At 37.6% G+C, this 24,521-nt stretch overlaps 2 protein-coding genes across 2 annotated transcripts in view; one reads left to right on the top strand and one right to left on the bottom strand.

Moving 5' to 3' along the window:
• Window positions 1-18,236, top strand: part of sowah (ankyrin repeat domain family member sosondowah) — a 42,671-nt gene extending 24,435 nt beyond the window's left edge. Inside the window, exons 6-14 of the mRNA XM_081983740.1 lie at window positions 9,354-9,365; window positions 9,689-9,691; window positions 13,314-13,403; window positions 13,481-13,486; window positions 15,630-15,702; window positions 15,757-15,852; window positions 17,593-17,619; window positions 17,678-17,850; window positions 17,906-18,236. Coding sequence (XP_081839866.1) covers window positions 9,354-9,365; window positions 9,689-9,691; window positions 13,314-13,403; window positions 13,481-13,486; window positions 15,630-15,702; window positions 15,757-15,852; window positions 17,593-17,619; window positions 17,678-17,850; window positions 17,906-18,103 — 678 coding nt within the window. The 3' untranslated portion in view covers window positions 18,104-18,236. The remainder of the gene's footprint in view (window positions 1-9,353; window positions 9,366-9,688; window positions 9,692-13,313; window positions 13,404-13,480; window positions 13,487-15,629; window positions 15,703-15,756; window positions 15,853-17,592; window positions 17,620-17,677; window positions 17,851-17,905) is intronic.
• LOC145731767 (coiled-coil domain-containing protein 102A) overlaps window positions 1-24,521 on the bottom strand; it is a 54,401-nt gene that overhangs the window by 6,230 nt on the left and 23,650 nt on the right. The window lies entirely within an intron of this gene.

The raw sequence follows: 24,521 nt of genomic DNA, 5'->3' as shown, positions 1-24,521 counted from the left end.
TATCTGCTTCATCGATTTCACCAAGGCATTTGATAGGGTTTGCCTCTCCGACATCATAAATTTACTGATAACGAAAGAAATGCCTGACACCATCGTAAGAGTAGTCCGCAGTCTCAATATGAGCAACATGACTAAAGAAAGGCAGGAGACACTTATACGGAAGAGATACCTACACCAGGAGGCATCAAACAAGGCGACAGCCTTAGCCCATTTCTGTTCAAAATCTTAATGGAAAGAATTATAGAAGAAATATCATCATTAAATATGGGATACCGAATGGGACCGAATAAAATAATCAGCATGATATGCTATGCCGATAATGCAGCTATTTTTGCGGAAACGGAGGACGATCTATAGAGACTACACAAAATCTGCCAGGTCAGCCAAGCGATAAACATGACCCCGTAAGATGTAAGCTAGTAGTTCAGGACAAAATCATCGAGCAAGTCTCACAATTCAAATATCTGGGCATGGATCTGTCGAGTTATCACGACCCAGTAAGGACCTAAGAAGCCAGATCAACAAAGCGACTGCCATGTCGGGCTGCTTAAGGCAGATAATATGGGCGAACGAATACATGCGAAAGGATAGCAAGGTCAGGATCTATAAGACTTGTATCAGGCCAATCATGACATACGGAATAGCCGAAATGAAAACGCTCAGGACTATAAGGGGAAAAACAAGAGTAGACCGAATTAGGAACACTGACATTAGGGAACAATGTGGGGTGCAAGACATCGTAAGATGGGGGAGACAAAGAAAAATATATTGGTACGCTCACGTGAGAAGAATGGAAGAGGGAACTGCCACGCATCGCACTTGAAGGGAAAAGAGCACCCGGAAGACCACCTAAGAGATGGAAGGACAGCTGGCAGTCCACCTCCCAGGAACTGATCCAGAGGAACCTGCAAAACTAACAGATCGCGAGATCTTAAATACAAATAAGAAGAAGAACTCTGCATCTGGCTTTTGAAAAATGCTTACGGTTACGAACTGTTTTAAAAAATTCCTTAATATGAATAAGCAAAAATGATGCTAAAATGCAATAAGTCACGTTTTACCTCAGATCGGCTGTAGATCACGTCTTTCATTACCTAACCAATTTGGCCAACTATAAAGGCTCACGCAATTAAATAATATTATGGCTTTTAAATTGGGAATTCTTCATACCGGGGGATTTAAAAAAGTGTTTTTAACACCGATTAGAACACTCTTCTCACTAAGTGTACGCAGTAGGAACTGTACAAGTTGTACATTTGATTAAAACTAAAGAAGTGATTTATCAAGCATTGAAGTAACTAGGCTTGAAAAGGACTTAAATGAAGTAATCAAAACTTCCTAGAAGTCACGGTACCTACATCAATTTTGCCTGGGCGCACCGGGTACCACTTAATAACAGGTCTTAAAAGTGCCGGTATTAAAGGTTATCGAGTGATTTAATAATAGAATGAAGCCCGGAAAATTACATGGTAGAACCTCAAGAGACTTTTCCGCGGGCATAACTTCTGATAGAATTGCGACCAGATGCCGTACGGTCCCGACCGAAGAGATATAACTCTTTCTAGGTTGTAAAGTAATTTTTCCGAGTGGTTTACGGCCCCACCGCTAAATGTGAAACTCATAAAGTCGCTGCTAAATCAGGAGTTAATTACGATCGCTTTTTATTTTTAACATCAATTTTACTTTTCTGTTGTTCGTTTTAACCTGGACACTGATAAGTGTCACGAGACCTGTACATTTTTGAGTTATATTAAAGTTGCCAGGTTTGCATGTATTGTGATTGGACGGTAGCCGAAGACAAGAAGTGTTGTTTAAACGAAATCTGATAAGATGGAAGGCACGTGCCGTTGGCGTAATATCGTGGAAAACACATGTCGAGCGAGATTATAAAAAAGCCCCCGGCACCACCTGATTTAAATCGACGGACTTGGTATTCGGATTGACGTGGATATCATTTGAATTTTTTTAATTAGAATTCGACGGCAGCTGACGCGGAGGTTCGCGTGTATTGCCGCCCTTAAGAATTCGGACGTGTCCGATTATTTTTTCCTTTTGGTACCCTCAAATTCCAGAGAGAAAGGGAGAGAGCCGGAAATTTATATGCACGACTACTATTACTAATGACGGCGATTTATCCCGGACTAACGCGGGCCGCCCAGATAAGAGGTCGGTTTTATAAAAAGCGCCTTTAACGCCGTAAGAAAACCAGGTTTTTACCACTATCCGCACAAGAGATTTAGATAGAGATAAGACAAGAAGACGCAACGTGTGTGGTACCGGCCGCAGGATTATATTTTTTTTAAGCCGCGATTGTCAGCGCAGTTAAGCCGTTACTGGCTTTTTATACAAAAAACAGCGCTCTGGATTTCTTTGGGTCTATTAGGCGGCACTCTCATTATTAGACCATTCTTCTTCACATCCTTGAACAACACGTTGTTTATCACTACAGCAGTAATTACAATTTGTTGGTATAGTTTTCGTGTAATTTCCTGTTGAAACTTTTCACTCGGCATATCCTATAAAAAAACTGCGTAAGCAATTGGAGAGTGAAATACAAATAACTGGCAGCAACCGAAATTCCGAATTGGATCAAGTTGAGAAGATAAAGATCAAAACAGAAATAGTCTGGAGAGGATTTGTAGAATACAAGTCAATGTTCACAAATAGGAAATTGAGTTTGGCTATTAGATCAAAGTTTCTAAAATGTTAGGTATGATCTCAGCTGTTATATAGGATAGAAACTTGGACATCAAAAGCACAATCCACAAAAAGACATCAGTTGTTTCAGGTTGCAACAGATAGGGAAGCGTTTGGGGAAGTGATCGCCAACCTCCACTAAGGAAAACGGGATTTCTTTTTTGAAAAATTTACAATTGGTTTTGTCATCCAAATACCATCAATAGTCAGGGAAGACCAAAAAAGAGCAAATTCCACTTTTGATTGAAAATGTGTTAGCAAAACACAATTGAGGTGGTGTTGCAGTGTTGCAATGCTCATCCATCTCCCCAATTAACAGGACGGACGACGTCCCGATATGGAAATAGCGTTTCTCGGGCTTAGCCGAAATAACTAGCGCGAAATAAAACGCGATGGGACAGTTATAAGCCGTACAAGTGATCGATGCGCCCTACACCGGCCTCGGAAACAAGCTCTCTTGCTGTCGTATTTTTTCGCACTCCGAATCCCCCCGGCGACATGCAAATGCACTTTAGGGAGCGACGTGACGTCATCCCGTGCATGTGAACTTATGCAACACGTGCGACAGCTCTCACCGACTGGCACCCCAATCCCCCCCCCTGAAAAAAAAGGTCAAGGGTTAGTAGTTTCTAGTTGGGTGTCCTCCCCATTTTATAAAGATTTAAGATTTTTTTTTTACGCAGGTCCAGAAATAGACTAAAAAATGCAAGAAAAAAGTGGCCCAAACGGCAACCGAAATATTTGTCTAAACATCTGTAAAACATAAAAATAAAGAATCGGTTTTCCTTCGCGCGATAAAATCCGTGGCATCCGAATATATCACCGGGATAATAACGCTCCTAAACAGATGCGACTCGGGATAATATCTCAATGCGATCTCCCTGGGGGGACGGCACCAAGTAACGGAAGCCTTAATTAACTGAATCGTATCTACCACCCCACATACATGGCTGGATAGTCCTTCGAGCCGGATTTTTATCAAGACGGAAGAATTAGTTTAGTAACGGCGCTCCCCGAAGCATTTACAGCCCGGCCAGAGTATCACCAGGCACTGAATTATTTTTTAGTAACGCCGGCTGACGGGCGCGCACCGGATGATTAAAATATTTCGATGAAGGCGGGCGACAAGAGATTAATCTACCGCTAAATATATAAATTGCCTGGGGAATTCGGGTATTTACAAACACACTTACGCCCATTTGGACTCTTTGTCGCGCTTAATTAATGTCCTGCAAACCATAAGCGAAATTCAACTTTAAATGTTTCACATTAGAAAAGAGCTCAAGGCAGAAATTACATAAGCTGATTCAAGAATATGTTTTTTCAATTTCCTGGACCCTTCACAAAATTGATGATTAGTAGCAATAGAAGGAGCTTGTGTATCAAAGGAAGATAGGGTTGCTGTTCTTGGTGAAGATAGTTTGAATTCCAACAGTACCTTACTGGAACATGATTCTTCCGCATATCCTTCAGCAACTATAGAAGATTTTCATCCCTCTTAAATTATCTTTTCCTTTATTTGATACTCTGATTAGGCAGCAGGGAAACCCCACACATATGTGAGGAAACATACTATAGAGATATGAAAATACATAGCAGCCATGAAACTTTGGCCGATGATTGCATATTCCTTCTCATATACATTGGGTATAATAATTATCTGTCATTAGCTTTATATTAGTAAAGACATTATTTGGCAGGCACGTCCTCAGGTTTTTGACATGACTCGGCATTTTCCTGTAAAATATAACAAACCTTCAAAATTAATAACACGTCTAGCTTGTGTATCAAAAGAAGATAGGGTTGCTGTTCTTGGTGAAGATAGTTCGAATTCCAACAGTACCTTACTGGAACATGATTCTTCCGCATATCCTTCAGCAACTGTAGAAGATTTTCATCCGTATTAAATTATCTTTTCCTTTATATACTCTGATTAGGCAGCAGGGAAACCCCACACATCACAAATACATACTAGATTTCGCTCAGATACACTATGTCACAATCGGGTATATGTGAAGACACATGCTATAGAGATATGCAAATACATAGCAGGCATGATACTTTGGCCGATGATTGCATATTCCTTCTCATATACATTGGGTATAATAGTTATCTGTCTATATTAGGAAAGTCATTATTTGGCAGGCACATCCCCAGGATTTTGACATGGCTCGGCATTTTCCTGTAAAATATATCAAACCTTCAAAATTAATAACACGTCTGGCAGCACTAAAATCATATCATCACACAGCCAATCTTGTCCACTGCTGGACGTAGGCCTCCCTTAACATTTTCCACCTAGTGCGGTCTTGTGCTGCGCTTAACCTGTTACTCTCTACTCTTCTTAGATCATCTGTCCATCGAGTTGGAGGTCTTCCTCGACTTCTTAACGCCTCATGTCAGAACGCCACTCTTTTTGTCCATCTCTCGTCTCTTCTACCCTACCTCGTCTACCACTTTGGTTTTTTGTCGTATTATTTCATTTGGTATTCTGTCTCTTAGGCTTACTCCCAGCATGGAACGTTCCATAGCTCTTTGGACAACTCAGAGCTTTTCAGCAGATTTTTGTGTGAGTGAAGCACCATACGTCATAACTGGGAGTATACACTGCTCAAAGACCTTTCGTTTCAGACAGACTGGGATTTCTGATATAAATCATATACTTATGAAAAATTTCGGAGAAAGTTTGATAAAAGTGTTTAGAAAAACATACAAGATCTGTTCCTGTAACTTTTTGTCAGAAATAATCTGGTCTTATCGGTTTTGGTTAGTTGAGTTTCTACCAGTGAAATTTCTTAAATATATCTGAAATATCCTGTTATGCTCAGTCCTTTAGAGTAATTTAATTCATCTATCCAAAAGCCATCACAAAACATCCTAGACTCACTAGTGAAAGATAAATAAATATTCATGTTTAGATATGTAACAATACAGTTAGTTAGGATATGTTTCTATTGGCTAGCAGTTTAGATTAGGTTAAATCTTCTTTGGGGAATTGCAAATACTTAATGTAGGCCGTTCTTATAAGCAAAATTCCGTATATCTTAGAATCACAGTCTGAGGACACGGCAAAGAAAGCCAGTTAGGTGAGTCCTCATTAGCATGTGACCGTTGGACGTGATTTATTCGAGTCGGACCTACCTTTTTCGTGTCGTCGCTCTATTTTCCCGAATGCCGAGCCCGATTTTTCCGGCCGGTCATTCTATTAAAAGGCGTCAGACAATGCCCTTTGACTAAGGTGGCAAAAGTGTCCGTGATTTTTTAGCACGGGTGGTCGGATGGGAAGAAAAATTAAGACGTAAAACCTCCTAAAACGTGTCGCTGAAACCGAGTTGCGCCAGCCGGAAAATTGCAGCTGTCCCCGCTTTTCGCCTAGGCCAGAATAACACTTTCGAAATTAATCCGCTCCTGACAGGTCGAGTAGTCGAAAATAAGTTTTAAGAGGTGTTGAAGTCGAAGATACATGTGTTCGTACTCGTTCGAGGTATTTAGGCGGATAAACGCATCAGTTTTGATTGATTTACGCGAGATTAGAGTGGGATTAAGAGTGCAGCCTCCTTGGCTCTAAAAAAAATTTACGGTCCGCTGGCGGATGATGAATGTTGAAGAGGCGCTGGCCTGGACGGTATTGAAACAGTTTGAGATGCGCTGGTACCGGTACCACCCGGGAGAGATTTCCCATCGCTAATTGCCACATAGGAGTCAAAAGGACCGCAAAATTTATATACAGGAGCCGAACGTGCCCGCGGTTTCAATATGCGCGATCTTAATCTACTCTGTCTGTCGCCAACATCTTCGGTTAGTCGAGCAGTATGTGAACGAAATCGGGCTGTAATCGAAAAAACGTAATTAGAGCTTTTAATTTAATAAAAATTGTTTCAGCCTCTAAGCGAAGAAGTATTACTTTTACTTTGGTGCATCTCTTATCCTATTAGAAGCAAGCAGATCTTTTACTTCTTAGTTTAACTTTAGATAACAGTTTTTGCTTCACAAACAAACAAGCAAGATATTGGAAATTCCGAATTAAGTAAACAAATCAACACTAAAACTCTTCTTAAAAAATATTGCTTCTTCACTGCACAACAGAAAATTAGCAAAACTCATAGTTATAGTACAAGAAATAGTAGGTTTTTGAATCCATGGTAAGTTTGACGTTTGATTCAAAGTTTGTGGACATATTCGTAAATACGTAGTACTGTAAGAAAGTTATTAACTACCATAGGAAATTTGTAACTAAGTAGATTAGGTTAGATTTGCACCAAACATAACATAGAAATTCTTATAACGTGATGCACTGCATATCTGGAATGAGCCTTATTTGTTCTATGAATGTTTTCCAGTAACTAAGGAAAAAGCAAGCTATTTGTATACGATAAGGCAATCAAATTATCTTATTTCCTTGTAGATTTAAGTAACTACCATTTTAATAAAGCTGGTTGAATATTGATATGTATACCTTTGTTTGGGTTATTGATTCTGAACTGTTTCAAATATGGGTTTGGACCATTTGCACGATAATTGGTCCTGTAAATGAGTACAGCAATCCCATCCATACAGATGACCCAAATCAGTTCGAGAACAGTTCAGAATCCTGAACCCGAACAAAGTTATTGCCAGGGGGCCATCATCATTTGTAAAGAACTGAAAATTACAATAAAACGTAATGGCAAAACATTTTATATTAAAGATGAACTCATAAAACCTCGAGTTTCTTCTGGTCGTACTGAAAATTATACCATAATAATCATTTTATCGGTCGGAATTGAGTTCTTGGGTTATGTTGACCATGGTCGGATTTTTGTTGTGGGCCCTCCCAGGCAGATGTTTTTCGGGACGGTGTCGTGACGCAATTAAAAAAAGCGAATGTCGTGCCTGATTAAGGTAGTAATAACCTTTTGGTCGTAACGAATGCAAAACGTATTCGGAAAGCATTAATTTGCGACACGGTCATAATTAAAATGCGAGCAAAACGTTACATGTGTCGCCTGGCACTTATTAAATTCCCGACTGACAGCTGGATTTTCCTTTCTAGTGTGAGAAAGCCTTAGTTTACACACAAAATCTTCTATGCCATAAAAAATCACAAAACTGTTTGGTTGTAGGGGTGTTAATGACAAGGATAGGCTCCTAATTGACGTGGCGTACGCCCCTTGGACATATATCACTGTCGGTCTGTCCTTGTCGCACCCACGCTCTATGGTACCATCGACGTGGTGGCGCCGGGTCTGTACCCCTGGCCGTCACACCCACTCAGTGGAAGAAGGGAACCCAAAATAAATCACAGGATAAATGGGTACCCGAGTCTTACGTCAGGTCGATTTTAATTAATTGGGGTGCGGTGCTTTGCATACCGCGCGACAGATTTGGGGATGGCGCTGAAAACTACCCCAATGCTGCCATGGATAGTGGTGGTTGTTTTAGAAGGGGAAAATTGGCCGGCACACTCGATACAGAGTGGTAATTTATAAACGGGGGGGGCGCCCACTCGACGACACAAAAAGACGCATCCAATGAATGTCAACGCCAGAATGGGGGGCGATTTATTTTTTTGTCGAATTTATGCGCGACACCGTGTCGAACTGAATGTTCGGGAGATTTAGCTGGACTGTCCCGTTAAAAATATCCGGACACGTATACCGGGGTTTGCACTTGTTTTTTTTCGGTGGCTGGGAACAGCGACTTTTAGGGACTTTTTAAACTCTTCAAGTGTTTGAGTTTTTAGTGTTACCAATATCACTTAATCCAGAAATTTTCTTACTATCCCAATTTTCTATTTGTTAGTCAAACTCACCCTTTTCAAGATTCAGTGGTGATTTCACAGGACAGCGAAAGATTTTATCAATATCTTCTACAAATTTTTGATGATAATAAGTGCTTAGAACATTGTTTTCTTTGAATTGCCCTTTAGATCCTCTTTAAACCTTTTTTTTCTACAGTTTGACATAAAAATTCATTACACATATGGTCTGAGAAGCAAAACATTGAATCTTGTATTGACTTTGGCTAATTAGAGAGATATTCAGTTTCTTCAAGTCGATTGATGACTTCTGCAATTAAAGGCTACTATACTTACGTTTATTGAGTTATGTATATTGCTATAATATTCAGACATTGCACAAGCCTTAGGTTTTCCAAAATGATGTAACAACCTGTGTGTGCATTTACGGACATGTTTAGAATCTTCAAGGTTGTTTTTATTACTTAAGACCACAGTGCAATTGTGGATTTAAACTTAATACCCTGACTCAATTTTTCACGCATGAATGATGTGGTGTTAGCTGAAAATAACAGAATTAAAGTACGTGGTGTCACTCTGGATTGTTAAGCTAGATGATCGCAAGCTTGTTACATTTTGCTGGTTGACACTCGTGTTTTTTTGTAATGCGGTTTGCAAAACACAAGTTTCGACAATTGGAACAAATTCCAAGGCTCTTGTCAAGTAGTAGTCGCCCGTTCTTTTTTAGTTGTTGTTTTGACATACATAATTTAGGAGCTGAACGCTGTAATTGATCGTCTATGCGCCCACTACTTTTCAATTTGTCTCCGTCGAAGATCAACAAAATGAAAGTTTGGTGACGTGTTGTAGAATGTAGATTGATTTGCTGTTTTTTTTTCTCTGCTAACCAAAAGAAACTAATTTCTCTGTTTTGTTTCAGGATCCATTCACGGTGAGTGCAAGCCAAGATTATTAGCGGGCCGCGCCCTCTTCAGGTATCATCACCACAATCCATCATCCGCTAATTCGGTCAGTTAAAACTGGCCGAACGCCTTTTTCATTATCACTCTTATCTCTCGTTAGTATCTGCGGCCGGTTTGTTCAGCTTGCCGGCCGATCACGCAATCCAACAAACGGTCAAATTGGCGGGTGTGGATGGTGGTCTTGATGACCTTTTGGAGGTCTTTTTTCGTCAGATGGTGAATTTAATTGTGTTCTTTTTTCTTACAAAATGCTTTGCGGCTTTGGATATGGAACCATATGGACTAATAATAGGCTGTAAGTATTACTTTTTAATTTAAGTCAAATTTTAACAAAACCTTTAATAAAAATCAAGAACGTAGTGCTAGTAGTAAAAAAAAATCCCGCAGCAGGAAACGCACTTACGTTATATAAAACCGCATTCTTGACTATTGTTTAGGCTGGCACTTTAGGGGGGCACCCCAGGAACCTCGCTTTCCGTAAGCATTGCCTTTTATCAGATCGCAGCGTGTGTTGACAATTTCGGCAAGAACACCCTCCATTCTATTTTCCATCCCTTAAGGTCATCGTCTTTCTCTTGAATATTATAGTGATAGAGAGAGTTTGCTGATAATATCATATTATAGAAATTCAACCTTCAAGTTCTTCGAAAAATCTCCAAATCTGAATACTATTTAAATCATTATTGTTGTGTATATTTAACTTTGAAGATATGCAAACTGGAGATATATAGAATCTATGAAGACAATTTTGCTTTAGAATACATTTGGAGAGCTGTTTAAAGTCAAAGACTTTAGCAGATGCAAGGAAAGGAGAAAATAAGCTTATTTTAGGATTGTTCAGCCAAAAAAAAGTATTAAAAAAACTTGTCGAAATTATTTTATTTGACCTGGCGAATTAAAGAAAATCTCTCAGAAGACGAGGCAAATTTTTATTTAAAATTCTTCAGGCGCTCAATTAACTGCAATGCAAAATAAAGGTTTGCTACTTTATGACACAATAATTCTTCTGTCTGCCATTTTGGTTCTCTCTTATTTAGTTTTTTAGGTCACAGTTTTGGCTCAAGACAAGATCATTTTAAGAAAAACTAAGCTAGAATTTATCGAAAAAATTTCGAAGCTCTGTTAGCGAGTATTTTAAGTGGTAAAGTAGAAATAAAGATTGCCATATAATAATATCACTTACAAGCCTGAAAGGTATTAAATCAACAAATTCGAACTGAAACGCAATCACGACTACTTTTAAGAGAACAGTCACCTGACTAGGAAATTTTTGAAAACAGTATTGTTTCTATCTTGTTTTTCCGGAAAATCAACCTGAATTTAATAGCAATATTTTCCAACTGCGTTTTTGAATGTAGAATACTTTGGAGTGTAACTAAGGCACTTTAATTTACTCATGTTTGATGGAAATAGTCTGCCAGGAACTTAGCACAGTAAAAAAGTATAATTTTGTTGGAAAAAACTGTTTACAGAATATATTTCATTTCTACACAGTCAGATACATAATAAGTACTTATGTCTAAACAAGCAGTTAAAATAAGTTAATAATGGCATCCGTCAAATAACTACGTCTGTGTATACTAGTTAAACGTAATAATACACCTGCCTCTGGGTGATTAACTCACGAGGGTATTTAAAGGGAAGCGTTTTTCTTATCGAAAGAACCTACTTCAGATCGGATTTAGATAGAGGATTTAACGTATTATGACGTGTTCAGGACAATTTGTATTTGAGTAAACTGGTAGCCTAACAAGTTTTCATAATGCATTGCCATTTTATTTACAAATATGTAACTTGTAAGTTGTTGAGCCATTTTTTGTACTAGTGTGGCACATTGAAAAGCTTGAATTCACTTTCTGAATGTTTCAGAAGAAGAAGCAGGTGTACTCAGATGTTGACGAGATCAGGAGACATCCTCAAATTTGAAAATGAGTCAGTTTCAGAGTTTTTAAAGCATTGGAATATACTGCAGTACATATTTGGTGTTGAATATTGTTTGATAAGTAAATAGTATTTTGTCGAATTGCTGTTTTAGGTTCTCCCACTAGTTTTAATTTATTTTGGTTATTAAGTAGAACAACCGTGAACTGAAAATTAAATGACTGAAAGCGGTTTGCTTGCAATGCTTCAAATGAAGAAATTGTAGCCAGCTAGTTCTTCATAACTTATCCATTACTTGGTTGCCAATCTTTTAAGTGGTTGTATCATCTTCAAGAATTATTGATCTGTATATTCGGAAAAAAAGAATGAAACATCAATTCTAGAATACTCTTGACACCTGAACAAAACCAAATGTTCCAGCAATATGAGATGACTTATAAACTGATGTAAAAAATGAATATCCTTGTTTTTGAACATACTGATTTCTAAAAACGATGATATATGCAGTGGCCTGCTACATCTTCTGACATTACTCCTTTTGACTTCATCCCAGTTTTGATTGTATGTAAGTATTGTGTTCCGAAACTACATCCAAAAAGTTGTTTCAAACAAATGCTCTTATATTCACTGTTTGTGAAACTAGACCTGTTATCATTGCTTATTAACAGTTCCAACAAATCAGTCCTATTATTTCTCACTTTGATACTAAGCACACTTTAGGGTTTAACGTAATTATTTATTCTGGAATTAAATTCATGTAATTCTGTGTTAACATTACATTGTGGTTTTATCAAGACACTAATCTATTTTTTTTCCATGTGCATGGTGTTGTTTGCTGACTTGTTTGGAACTCCGACACGACAGTACGTAAGTATCCCACAATTACTCTTTTAACTACGAAACATGGCGCCGTTTTCGTACGCCCTCGGCCCTAAATCAGTCAATTAGCAAGTCAAATTGCGTCCGATTTCCCAGAGTAAAACTTGAACTGACACCTCCAAGGTGTTAATTTCGGGTATCGATGGCCCTTATCGGGTTTATCGATCTCGGGGGCCCCAACAGGAAGTTATACATTTTGAAACTGTCCCATTTTTTTTTTAAATTGGTGCCTCGTTTATCGACCGGGTTATCGGGGACCAATTAGGCGCGTTTTTTGTTCGGCTCTTAATGGCTTGTCTTGGGGATTTTTCCGATCGCCCGCGCAGGTGACAACGAATTTGTTGGCGCTCAATTCTCTTTTAAAATTTATATTTACATATAAAATGGAGGAAAATATTTCGTGGAGACAGTTTTGCGCGGTGGGGACGCTTTTGTCTTAGGACGAGGACGAGAGGAGGTAATTTAAACATCAGATAGTACTGGGGCTCGCCGCGGGGTGCGCTACGGGTTCCGAAATAAAAAAGGGAATCCAAAATATGTGGGCTTACGTTGGCGATCGCCGCATAAGATAGCGCTTGTATCAGATAAGGTCGACATGGGAACGGACGCGACATATATACATAAATTCGGTCGTGGACGGTCCCATGTAAATAATGTTTTGCAAATTGTCGCGCGAACCTTATTGGAGAGACCAGTGTTCATTCTAAGAACAACCCTAACGAAAATACTTCACACACACAATCAGTAAGTTCACCTGAAGAACGACCCAGAAATAATGTTAGTAAGGACATTAGTTAAGACGCCATATTGAAATTCACTCATGTCTGAGATTAGTTCGAACAAACATTTCGTTTTGTCACAAACCCGAAATGTATATTATTTACTTGAGCCATCATTTAATCTACTGTGTTTGATCCAGCTTGTGATAGTATTGAAGGTAATCCAAGAATGATATTCACTACAAATTCTTCTTGACAATTTTACAAACTTCAACGCTTATAAAGCCTGAAGTCAACGAGACTTATACCTTAGAAAATACAATGATCGAAACATTCTATAAACTTACCGTTTTAATGCATAGCAAGTTTGCGGCTCTAAGCTTAATTAATTAATACAATTCAAACATAGCTGGAAACTAATATTATTCAACTTTCCAGACTGTTTTGCATTGGGGAGCTAAATATGGGAACCAGGAAATTATCAAAATATTCGCCGGCAGGTACAAGGTAGACGTGAATGGCAGAACGGTAAGCATGCTAAAGCTCCTAAACTTTGTTTTTCCTAATATTTTGACTATTTCCATGACGGTGCCTGCCAACTACAGAACGGGGTAAGTATTCGTCGAAAAAAAGGTGATTCACCGAAAAAATTCTTCCACGTGAGAAAGTCTGATCCAAAAAGGGGACCGCCAACAAGATTTTTCTAATTCTTTACATGAACGGACGACTACAATAAACGGTTTTAGGGAAACCGCTCTTTTGAAAACATAACTAAACGCGGTTATAATGGCTTGTTTTCAAAAAAAAAAAACCGGCCTTTTGATATTATAATTTTCTTCGAAAGGCCGCTCGTTAATAAGCCTACCTAAGTACGTCTTACGCATTTTTAGGCCACCACCAGACAGGGTTGGACTCGTAATTAATATCTTTCCGGTTGTGACTGAAATGTGTTACAAAATTACTGAGAAATATCAAGTGGAGAATAACCACCTAAATTAAAAGTCTAAAAATACAAATTGTGTACATATTTGATGATGAATTTGATCTTTACAAATACTAAAATATATACTGTTTCCAGTTAGTTACAATAGAAGTAGTAGTATGATTACTACTAAAAATTTACTGAAAATTGACGTGTTATCCACCAGATATACCTACTGAAATTGCTTCTTTCAGTTTTAAGGCCTTATTTTATGTCTACAATTAATATTCTGGTATTCAGACTTATACAATTGATTTCTAGAGTCTACCTACAAGTAAAATTCTATGCTTTACACTTCATCTAAGGTTTGAACGCTAGAATCAATATTTTCTAGCTTTAAAACTCAAGTACAACCCTTATAATCTATGTATACATTATTTCATATTTTAGGATCTAAAGACTGTGTTAAATGCAGTTAGTACATTTTTTATGGCATGGTCGTCAATGGAACGAAACGTTTGTGTCTACAATAATTGCAGAGTTTTATGATTTGAAGAACTTAGAATCCACTTTTTAAATTAATTAGCCTAAATGTGCAGTTCCAAGCTATGATTTATGGTTATCATGGGTTAGTTTGCAATTTAATCATTCTAGAAATCCCAATAGCCAGTTTTAAACTTATCAGAAGCTCTTAAAAATATTTTAAAGTGTCCAAGTGCCTCTTGAATAATTTTAAAATTACCAGAAGCCTCTGCAATCTACAAAGTTTCCAGAGACCCCTAGAATCACTTTAAAATTGCTTGATGCTTCTAGAATCACATTAGAAATTTCAAAGATCACAGTTAGAAACTTTCCAGGAGCTTCTAAAAATATTTTTAAGTTTCTAAGTTATGAATAGAATCACTTTGGAAATGCCTGTACCAACAATATCGACAACATCAGTGTATTCAATACTGTCTTAAACTGGTTCAGTATAAATGAACGTTCTAGATAATTATTATGACATTAAGGCTCAATTGTACAACAGTGGTTCAACCTTTGAACCTGGTTCAAGTCAGAAATGTCACTTTGGTAGCATTGTATTTCATATGGCAAAATTCAACTACCAGTCGCAGTTTAACTGAACTTAAACTGTAATTGTACAACTAGGCCTAAAACGTCAAAGAATCATTGTTCTAAATAATTTACCAAAGACGTTTTAAGCCTGGTTTATACAGGTTGGCCAATAGTCAACTATGTCAGTCAACAAAGGGGTATGAACGAAACTTATCCCCTTATTCTGGCAATAAGCATGTTCTAACCTTGTAATATGATTGGCTGAACCTTATTTTATGTTAATGGTTTGTATAAACCTATCATCAATCTTCATCACATTTTCTCCTTATTAATAGTGCATGCGTATTATAGTGACGGTTTTTTTTTTAATGTGATAGTCCAACCCTGATCAAGACCGGTAGCCCATGTCACCCATATAAGTGACAGGTCGAAGAAAAGGCGGCGGTAAGAAAAACGCCATCGGAGATCAGATGTCACCATAGCGCAGACCGGGATTAAGATTTTAATAAAAATTTCGACCGAAGATAACAAAGCTCGTTAACGGTCTGGTGCCCCTTTCTTCTCGGACATTTTTTGAGTAGGTTACACGCTGATAAATATCCACGTTACACCGGTTATTACGGACTAATTTATGTTCGGCGGGCCTCAGCTCCGACCGCAATTAGTGTAAAAAAGTTCGTAAACAGTCCGGTTAATTAGCGATAACTTTGGAATTACTGTTCCATCCGCCTCTCTGAGGTTTAGACATTACTTCTCTAAAGTCTGATTATTTCCAGGGCTATACACCACTACATATTGCCGCCCAATTCGATCACAAGGATGTATTCAAACTCCTCATTGAAGTTTACAGTAAGTTTTATTTACTGTAAACTATAACGTGGGCATGACAACACAAATTTTAAGAGGCAGATACCAACATCAGAGACTACAGCGGCCGTACAGCCGAATACTATCTGCTCAGCAAGAATCTGAAAGAAAACAGCACGGTCACTCTGCGCAGTGAGTATAACAGTTCGGGAAAGTCGTACACGCATGGCCGGTCTGTTAGAAAGTCAAAAACCATCCGCAATAAAACAATTTCTTTTCCTACCGCTGTTGCGGGAACACCGCACGCTGTTAATGTTGGGCTAGCTTCCCAGGGTGTTCTTTTTCAAAACTACCCTACATACCCGGGTTCATCCAAGGCGTAGAAGTAGGGTTAACTAGCCTTTTTTAGATGATGACCATTTTCAAATTTCGAAAGTTGACTATAACGTGTGTGATCAATATCCTCCTCCTCCTCCTCTTTCCATTATCCTCCAAAGGATGCAGTGACACCATTTATATTTGATTCAGCAGTTGATACCATGCTTCTCTGTGCAATCCTTTCGGCATCATGCAGTCTCATGTTTATTAAGCGTTTTGTTTGGTCTACCCATCTAGTTGGAGATCTGCCTTTTGAGCGTCTGCCTTCCACTTTCCCTTCTATGATTAGTCGTTCGATTATTCCTGATCTTCTAGCTATATGCCCAAGGTACTGCAATACATGCCGTTTATTCTGTTTAGCAGCTTTGAACGTGGACCAATTTCTTGTAATACGGATAGGTTGGTTCGGTGTTCTCTCCACGATACTCTTAAGAGTCTCTATTCTGTTTTTATCTGCTTTGTTTAAAGTTCAAGTTTCCGCTGCGTACGTTGCAATGGGGGAAGACAAGAGCATATTTTATTTAGCTTGGTAGTCGCTGATTAATCAAGGAACCAAGATAATTGAAATTGTTTACCACTAATAACTAGAAGTCTGCTCATAATTTCCGTTATTTCTGGTATTGTTGACGCTATGATCAGTGTGTCGTCGGCTTAACGGAGATTAAATTGTTAATCCGCCTTCCACCAACTGGTATTCCGTCTTGCCAGATCAATATCACCCTGTACATAATGGTGTGCCTGTATTTCAGCCATTTAATAAGTAATGGTCAGTCCTCTGGAAAAGACTTGGTACTATGATATCTTCTATAGGTCATATTTTGCTTTATTAGAGTTTAGTTGGGATTTTAGTGTGAGCAGTAAATTATTCTACTATAATTTTAAGTACAAGCAGGTGGTTTAATTGAATTTACATATTTTAATTACTGGTATATTAGAAATATTTTGTTCAATAATGAAATTCACTTCTAAGAATCTAAACTTTCTGTTCAATTTGGACAGATTTTTACATTTTGTGCTTTTTCGTACTTCTCACCGTTTCAGTTACCTTCTAGGCAAATTCTTAATGTTTGCTACTTTTATAACACTTCAACCGAGGTGCATTTCAGTCATAAAAAAGTAAAAAGTGCACTCCTGTATTTTAGATGAAGATAAATCAATAATTCTGTAATTTATTAATTATTGACTTAAATGGAAGTTAGCTGCAAAGCGTGTAATAACAGTCGCTTATAAAAGTTTAACCATCAATCTATTCAATTCCTTCAATCAATCAATTTTTCTACTCGGTATTTTAATTGCACCTTCTTGAACATTTTAGTTGGTAGTCTCTAAAGATACCATAAACACACAGACATATTATTATAGGAATTCAGAGCTTAGTAGTTTAGCAGGCTTAATGGGAATAAATGCATGACTTTCCTAAGTATATATTGTACACTTTTCTGTAAAGTATTAGTTTAGTATCACTGCTGTATGGAACTTTTAACTGCATGTTGGTAGAAAATTTGAATTAAAAATTCATATACTGACCCAAGTCGTTTCAATTTTTTCTTACAGAAATCAAGAGTAGGAAAAAACAGTCAGGTAACTTTGTAACAAATACCCGTAATTGACTTATAACTTGATTAGGATTTCTGCGCAGATAAAGATTTAGGCTTCCTGCGCATTGGTTCTTTAAACGTCCGAGTGAAGAAGACTACAGAAGCCTTCAGCAACTTTTTGGGTGTTGGCAACAGTGTTACTGTTACCCCAACAGACCCCGTTACTGAGAAGGTGCATAAAGGATGGGGATCGGCTGATAACGTCAACCAGAAAGTAAATTACGAAGTCACGTGACCGTGAATCTGACCTCAAAAGTGGTTTGTTTCAGGACGTTGTTATGGCCGCCCCAAAAGGCTACGCACTGCGCAAAAAAGTCAAAAGAGGGGAGTCAGGATTGAGCAGTACACCTTCAACCCCGAAAACTCCAGTTAAAAATTATTCTTCTATCAGTTTGCCTAATGCAAATTTGAATAATGATTCTGACTCTGACAGTGCTGCCGGTTTTGACTCAAATTGGAAAAACTAACACTTTCTGTAAGTGTTATTTTATGTTTATGTTCGTTAGTGATAATCAAGGTGAATACGTGATTTAATAGTTTATAGTTAATGTTGTATGTGTACCATGTAGATTAATAAAGTAATAAGGGTTTTTAATATTATTCGGCTTTAGATATCGTAAACAAAAAATCCCATAAAGGCGTCAAGTGCTTAAACAATTAACATTATTTAGACAATATGCATATAGGAATATTACACTTGACAATTGACGAATGCGCAAAGTATTAGTAGAGTAACTAAAATGTACCCCATTTTCGCGCGTTTTTCTGTAAAAATTGGTTTTTCTATCAAGGGCACAGAATTCTACTAACCAGTAATGGCTTTGACTGTAATAGGTCAGGTGCAAAATGTCACAGTCAAATCAAAACTTTAAAAAACGTCGGTGCAACTTGATATTAAGGAATAGCAAATGTAACTGTCACCAAGATAGCAAGTAAACTAGAATTGCGTCACATATCTGAACAGTACCAACTAAATTATGTATGAAAATCAGATTGATCTTATGGTTGTTTAGTAACCATCCTTCGATACTTACTCTAAGACTAATGTAACTACTGCAAGGTTAAAGTAACTGATGTTATTATCTAAGTTAAAAATTAGCATCAATGTACAGCAAGTAGTATTCTCAAAAGTTACTTTTTCTTTTTCTACTACAACGGCAACAGTTTGCAACAGGGGATATGACGTAATTTGACAGTTGATCACAAGAGGGAGAGATATCAATCAAATTTTTGTGGAACCACTCTCGTTGAATGACGTCTTCACTAACAAATTAGTTTTACATCATTGTCAAGTTCATTGATTTGGTTTTCTCATATCTCACCGTTGTTTTCTTAGGGATAATTTTTTACATTTCTATACCCGTATAGGTGTAGTACCAAAGACAATGTTTAATATTGTAAGATTGTGGAAGTATTAAAGCGATGTGAAATTTGCATTACCAACAGCCCTATGCACCATCAGTTCTTTTGAAGGTTTAGGCTTAATTTTAGACGGTGAGTGTTCAATAACATGCATTACAAATAAAATTGCAATCTGACTACAAAATGACTTTCGGTGCATACGGCCCTAATAGAACCAAGAATGAAAAGTTTTACTGCTTTGCAAGGGTGTTATTTCATTTAGAAGTGTGTGGAACAGTATGTTCACCAACTTGGCCAGGTTCTTTTAAGTAAATTCCAGTTAGGGAACGGAAATCTTAGGAGAAGTGTTGATAGAATGTGACAGAAGAAGCTGACAATAATGGGTTTCTGTCACATTCTACAGGTGTCCTTAATTGTATTAATTGGTGTCCTCAATGTCGTGGTTACTCCCTTCCCTCGTTTCCAGAATCCAGGGGGCCTATTCTTGAAAGCGGGGAACGGAATTCTGAAGAGAAGTGTTGATAGAATGTGTCAGAAGAAGCCTGACATTGGCGGGTTCCTGTCACATTCTACAGATTTTTCTCTTGATAACTCCCTTCCCTCGTTTCCAGAATACGCACCCAGTAATATTCCATGAAGAATGAAAAATAAAGGTAAATTATCCAAGGAATATATTACTGTATGTAGGAGGTACCAGTGGAGCGGGCTCTTTTAAAAAAATATGTAAATATAAACATTTTAGTGGGTCGCGCCCACTAAACTAAAATGTGTTGAAAGGATTAAGCTGGGTAATTGTCCAAAATGTTCAAGAAACGACTAGAAGAATATCTAATACTGATAGTATTGGTTAAATGCCTAAAATTTTCAAGAAAAGAATAGAAGAACAGGTTGAAATGATCGGGACGTTTTTTAATTGGTGTCCTCTATGTCCGAAGAAATATTGATTTATCCAGAAAATGGATATAACAGTGTTCTTACATTAAGCCATATCAGCAGTTTATATCTGTCATTCAAAATATGTCCAACATTATCACTTCAGTCCATCAGAGTCCATATTACAATTTGTCAGCCCAGTATCGGGCTACGTCCAGAGCATTATCCACAAGCCATAAATCTTCTAGGGAGCATGGGTAGTTCTTTCAAACAAGGAGGTGTTCCATAGTCTGTGTCGCCCCACAGTCGCATTTGACATCCTGTTCATTAATAATTCCCCATTTTGCGAGGTTCGTCTTTACGGGGGGCAACTCCGGTTCTGAGACGGTTGAGGGATTTCCAGCTCTTCCAGTCCAGCCTGGAGCCTGCTGAGGGTTCCTGTTTTAAGGGGAAGACTTCTGGTGGATCTATCGGTACTGTACTCAGAAAGCCTCACCGGCTCAGGCGCTTTATAGACCTTATCCAGCGGAGTGGCCTCATGTCTCGTTAACAGCAGCATTGATAGATTTGACATGCACAGACCTATTCCACACCGGGCAAGCATACTGTGAAGAAACATAGTGCTTCAGCTGTTGTTCGATTTTTCCTTTAAGAAAAAGGACGTGTTTGATAAACCCTTACAGGGTGTCCAGAGTTGTAATTTTTCTCTTTTTGCATAAGTTTCTCTTCCATTTTTACTGTTTCTGGACACTGTATAGTTCTATCGTTCAAGCGGGTTGGTTTCAAATTATGTAATACATATAATATGGAAACAACACTTGACAGATCAAAGTTATACTGCCATAATTCGAGATTGCTGTTATATTGCATTTTTCGGATAAATCAATATTTCTTGAGAGACAACAACGTTAATTGCGTCAAAAATGTACCGAGACATTGAGTATCAAAGTTTTTCCGTCAATCAAAAGCCAATAAATCGAACTGCATCAAGATCTGTTGTTTCGTGTTGAAGACAACAAACATATTATAGTGTAATAGCAGTTTTCAATTTATCAGCTATATGACGATTATTTTAACTCTGACTGGTACAGCTGGAGCAAGAAAACCGATGCAAAACGACAAAAAAATCTCTTTCTGGTCTCCATTAAATTGAGTTTATTTTTATTAAGTCGTGGTGCCGTTCGTCCAACCGCTGCACTCACATGGCGCAACCGTAACGGAAGTTACCTAATTTTTGTTTGTTTTCCAATTGCCGCATGTACTGCTGAAGGCAATCAAAGCACGATCGGAAATATGAGTGAAAATCTGCTCGGCTGCTGGTCTGCAAGCCGAAAAGAAACGCTCCTCACCTGGATATAACCGAATAAGTCGCACCCTTCACTCAAAGCTTTTATTGCCAATTACGGATGTTATTTTTGTGCTTTTGGCTAAATTTAACCTGGGGCTTTTTGTACCAGGAACAGTCGAAATGAAGCTACACGGTTTTCATTCCCTTTAAGAAGTGTGTTTGGATGGTAGGAATTTATTGAACTGGCCCTATAGATTTGTTGCAGGACTTCAATCACAAGGGACACGTGCTACAGCTTTCCTGCCGACCAGACACAACAGTAAGCTGAAAATAGGCATTTCCAGCTCTCGGCTAAATTTAGTCACCTTTTACTTAAAATTGTCTTTTCCCTAACAAACCGATCAAGCTGATTGAGAAATTAAAGGTGGTTTACACGAAGCAAAACCTCCAAAACAACGCTTCCGGTTGTATATACCAGTCAGAAAAAAAAGAAGTTAAGAAAACAGGGCCACATGTATCTTTGTTGCGCCATAATCCAGGCAACTTCCGCTTACCGCAGCACATACAGGATACATTTTTAATTTGAGTTTAGATTAAAAAAGTGCTTGGCGCACACTTACACGTACCAGGGACAGTTAGAAAGTTAATCTCAAAATGATTACCACACTGCCAGCAATAAGCCATAGTACTACACAAACCAAAACAATAGTAACCAAAACTGCTGTAACTTGCTAACTTAAAGCAACATAAAATTAGTGATCAGTGACCATCAAATTGGCTACTACTCTTTGTATTGGTCTCATAACAAATTTACGCAACGGTGTATAATGAAGCCAGATCACCACGTTTGGTGGTTCTATTTTCATCACCGGATTTCAGGTGTTAAAATCTGGAAGGAATGGTTTCCAGACAACGTGCATAAGTTTTACTTGCAGGTCTGTCGACACGCGACCGATTTTTTCTTTTCCCTCAGTAACTGCTACAATTTTGGTCCGGAAAACCGCAAAATTCTATACCGGTTCAGTTGGCTAGCACGTGAAATATTAGTCGACAAAATGAGTAGCAAATTCATGCAAAAACGTGCTAGTCACAAATGTGTCACTTGATGAACATCTTAAATTAGATATTTTGTTTTAGACTTACTATTCGCATTTATCTATGATTAGAAAGTTAATAGTGGAAATAGTTTTATGGAGGCTAAATGTAGAGTGCATACTTAAGTTAGTAAAAAAGGATATTTTCTAGTTTCTTAATAGCTTGGAAAAGTAATAAGTAGGCAATTGACACTGTCCAATCACTGCTAATCCTAACTCTGTGAGATATGAAGTCAACCAATCACAGATAATTTTGAGACACACAAGTTTTCAGGCAAAACGGATATTATTATCTGGATTCACAAATGTCAAAAGTTCCACGCAAAAGCTTGTCGAAGTGGTTGGTGAATTTGATATTTGTAGTTCCTAATTAAAATAGTTTTTGTACGGTCGGACGTAAAAGAACACTTCTGATAACTTATTTGACATGTTTCTAGATTCTCCACTGTTATTAAAGTTAGTAAATTATGGTTCTTAATTTATGCACGAAAAGTAGTCCATGAGCACCAAATCAGGAGATCCTGTTGGCCAACTCACATAGAAATTACTCTTTAGAAATATTTTCCTTCACAATTCTAAAAATCTGTTAAAGTGAACACAATGCCCAATCAGATGTTTTCTTCTGGTATTCGTTATGTATGTATTATGAATATAATTTTAGCTTTTTATACAACTTAGTCTGAAAATGCCTCAAAGGCATAAAAGTAAACTAAGTAATTAGCTAAACCTATAAAAGTGCGCAATAAAACCTCACACATTCGGTGACATAAAATGCTTCATTTGTGGTGGCATTGAAATCACATTGATATAAATAAAACTCAATTTCGTGTTATTCAAAATATGCCACTCAATCGATCGTAAAATTTAAAAATACAGATACTTCCAATAAAACCTTCACTATTCCTTAAAATATATGGTACACACTCGGTCTAGTTAGCAGTTTTAAATCCTAATTTATTTTCTCTTCGGATTCATTTAGATACTGTTTTCGGTTAAATTATCGTTGTCTTTGCTACCTTTGACATGTTGGTAGAAATTTAGTTTCTTCGTCATCACAGTACAACTTCTAAGGCAAAACTTTTTGGTTTTTCGGATCAAAATATCTCAACATCAGGTGTGCCCCGCAAAGAAATAAAAGTTTCTCTTTGAAAAACAAACCGAATTTATGCGTAAAGTGGTTGTTCTACTAACTTATTTTCTAAACAATTCAGGAGCAACTGTGTAAACATTTTTAGTAAATACTCAAAAATAGAAAGCACGTCATACCTCAATTTCCTGTTTGTAACATAAGATAATACTGTTTTGCATAAGGACTTTAATGCCTGTTTCCCCGATACTACCAAGTCGGTTTTAAGTACAACTTAAGCTAAGTTGACAACTTAAGCTAAGTTGAGGTTTGAATGTGACACATCAGATGCAAAATAACACAGTCTAAACTAAACTGACATAAGTCTTCAATTCTTCTTATTCAATAAATATTATTATGTTTCTAATGCCCGTTTCCCCGACACTCGCTAAGTTGGGTTTAAGTAAGTTTGGGCTTAAGTATCCCATAACAGGCTAATTTTGGTTCCACCGCACAGTAACCGTAACTTAAAGCTTCCTTAACTTAAGGGTCGAAAATTCATGACTTATGGCGGATTGCACCGACGTAATTAAGGGTATCCTAGGGTACCTAGGTTCATCTAGGCTAAGTTATGTTTTGACTGTGACAGATCATGTGCAAAATGTCATAGTTAAATTAAAACCTAGTGTAGGGTGCCCTTAAATATGTCGGTGTAATCGGCCCTTAACTTCTTTATGAAAAGATTTCTAACCTCCTATGTCAGTTTGTTTTGAATTTAAATTTGACGTTTCTCGTACCGCCATACAGTTTTTCGTTGGGGGGTCGTTCCGTTTTTCATTACTTTTGAGTAGTTTTCCGATTGTTTAGTAGGTTGTACCTAGTTATTTATACTTACTTAGTTTTAATAAGCAAATAATAAATGTAAAATATTAAACACAACTATACCTCCTTCCCTTAGCCAACTTTAGGAAAAGCTACATTTGAACTTGAAATTGCATCACTATCAAATTGCCTCTCTAAACCAAAAACAAGTTTTTTGTTAATAATATCTAAAAGCAAACCATCTTTACAGATTCTTTGAGTTGGGGAAGGTGGCCCACCCCTGTTTTATAAACGGACTTTTTCTCTTCTTTTGCTCTTTTTCTGAGATTTTCCTTTAAATTTTCATTATATTTCTTAAGTGAATCAATGGTCGAGAGACA

This window comes from Ips typographus, linkage group LG7, assembly GCF_016097725.1.
Source record: "Ips typographus isolate SLU linkage group LG7, UJ_Ityp_2.0, whole genome shotgun sequence".
Classification (NCBI taxonomy): domain Eukaryota; kingdom Metazoa; phylum Arthropoda; class Insecta; order Coleoptera; family Curculionidae; genus Ips; species Ips typographus.
The sequence above is the reverse complement of the archived record's forward strand: the minus strand, read 5'-3'. Positions and strand labels throughout refer to the sequence as shown.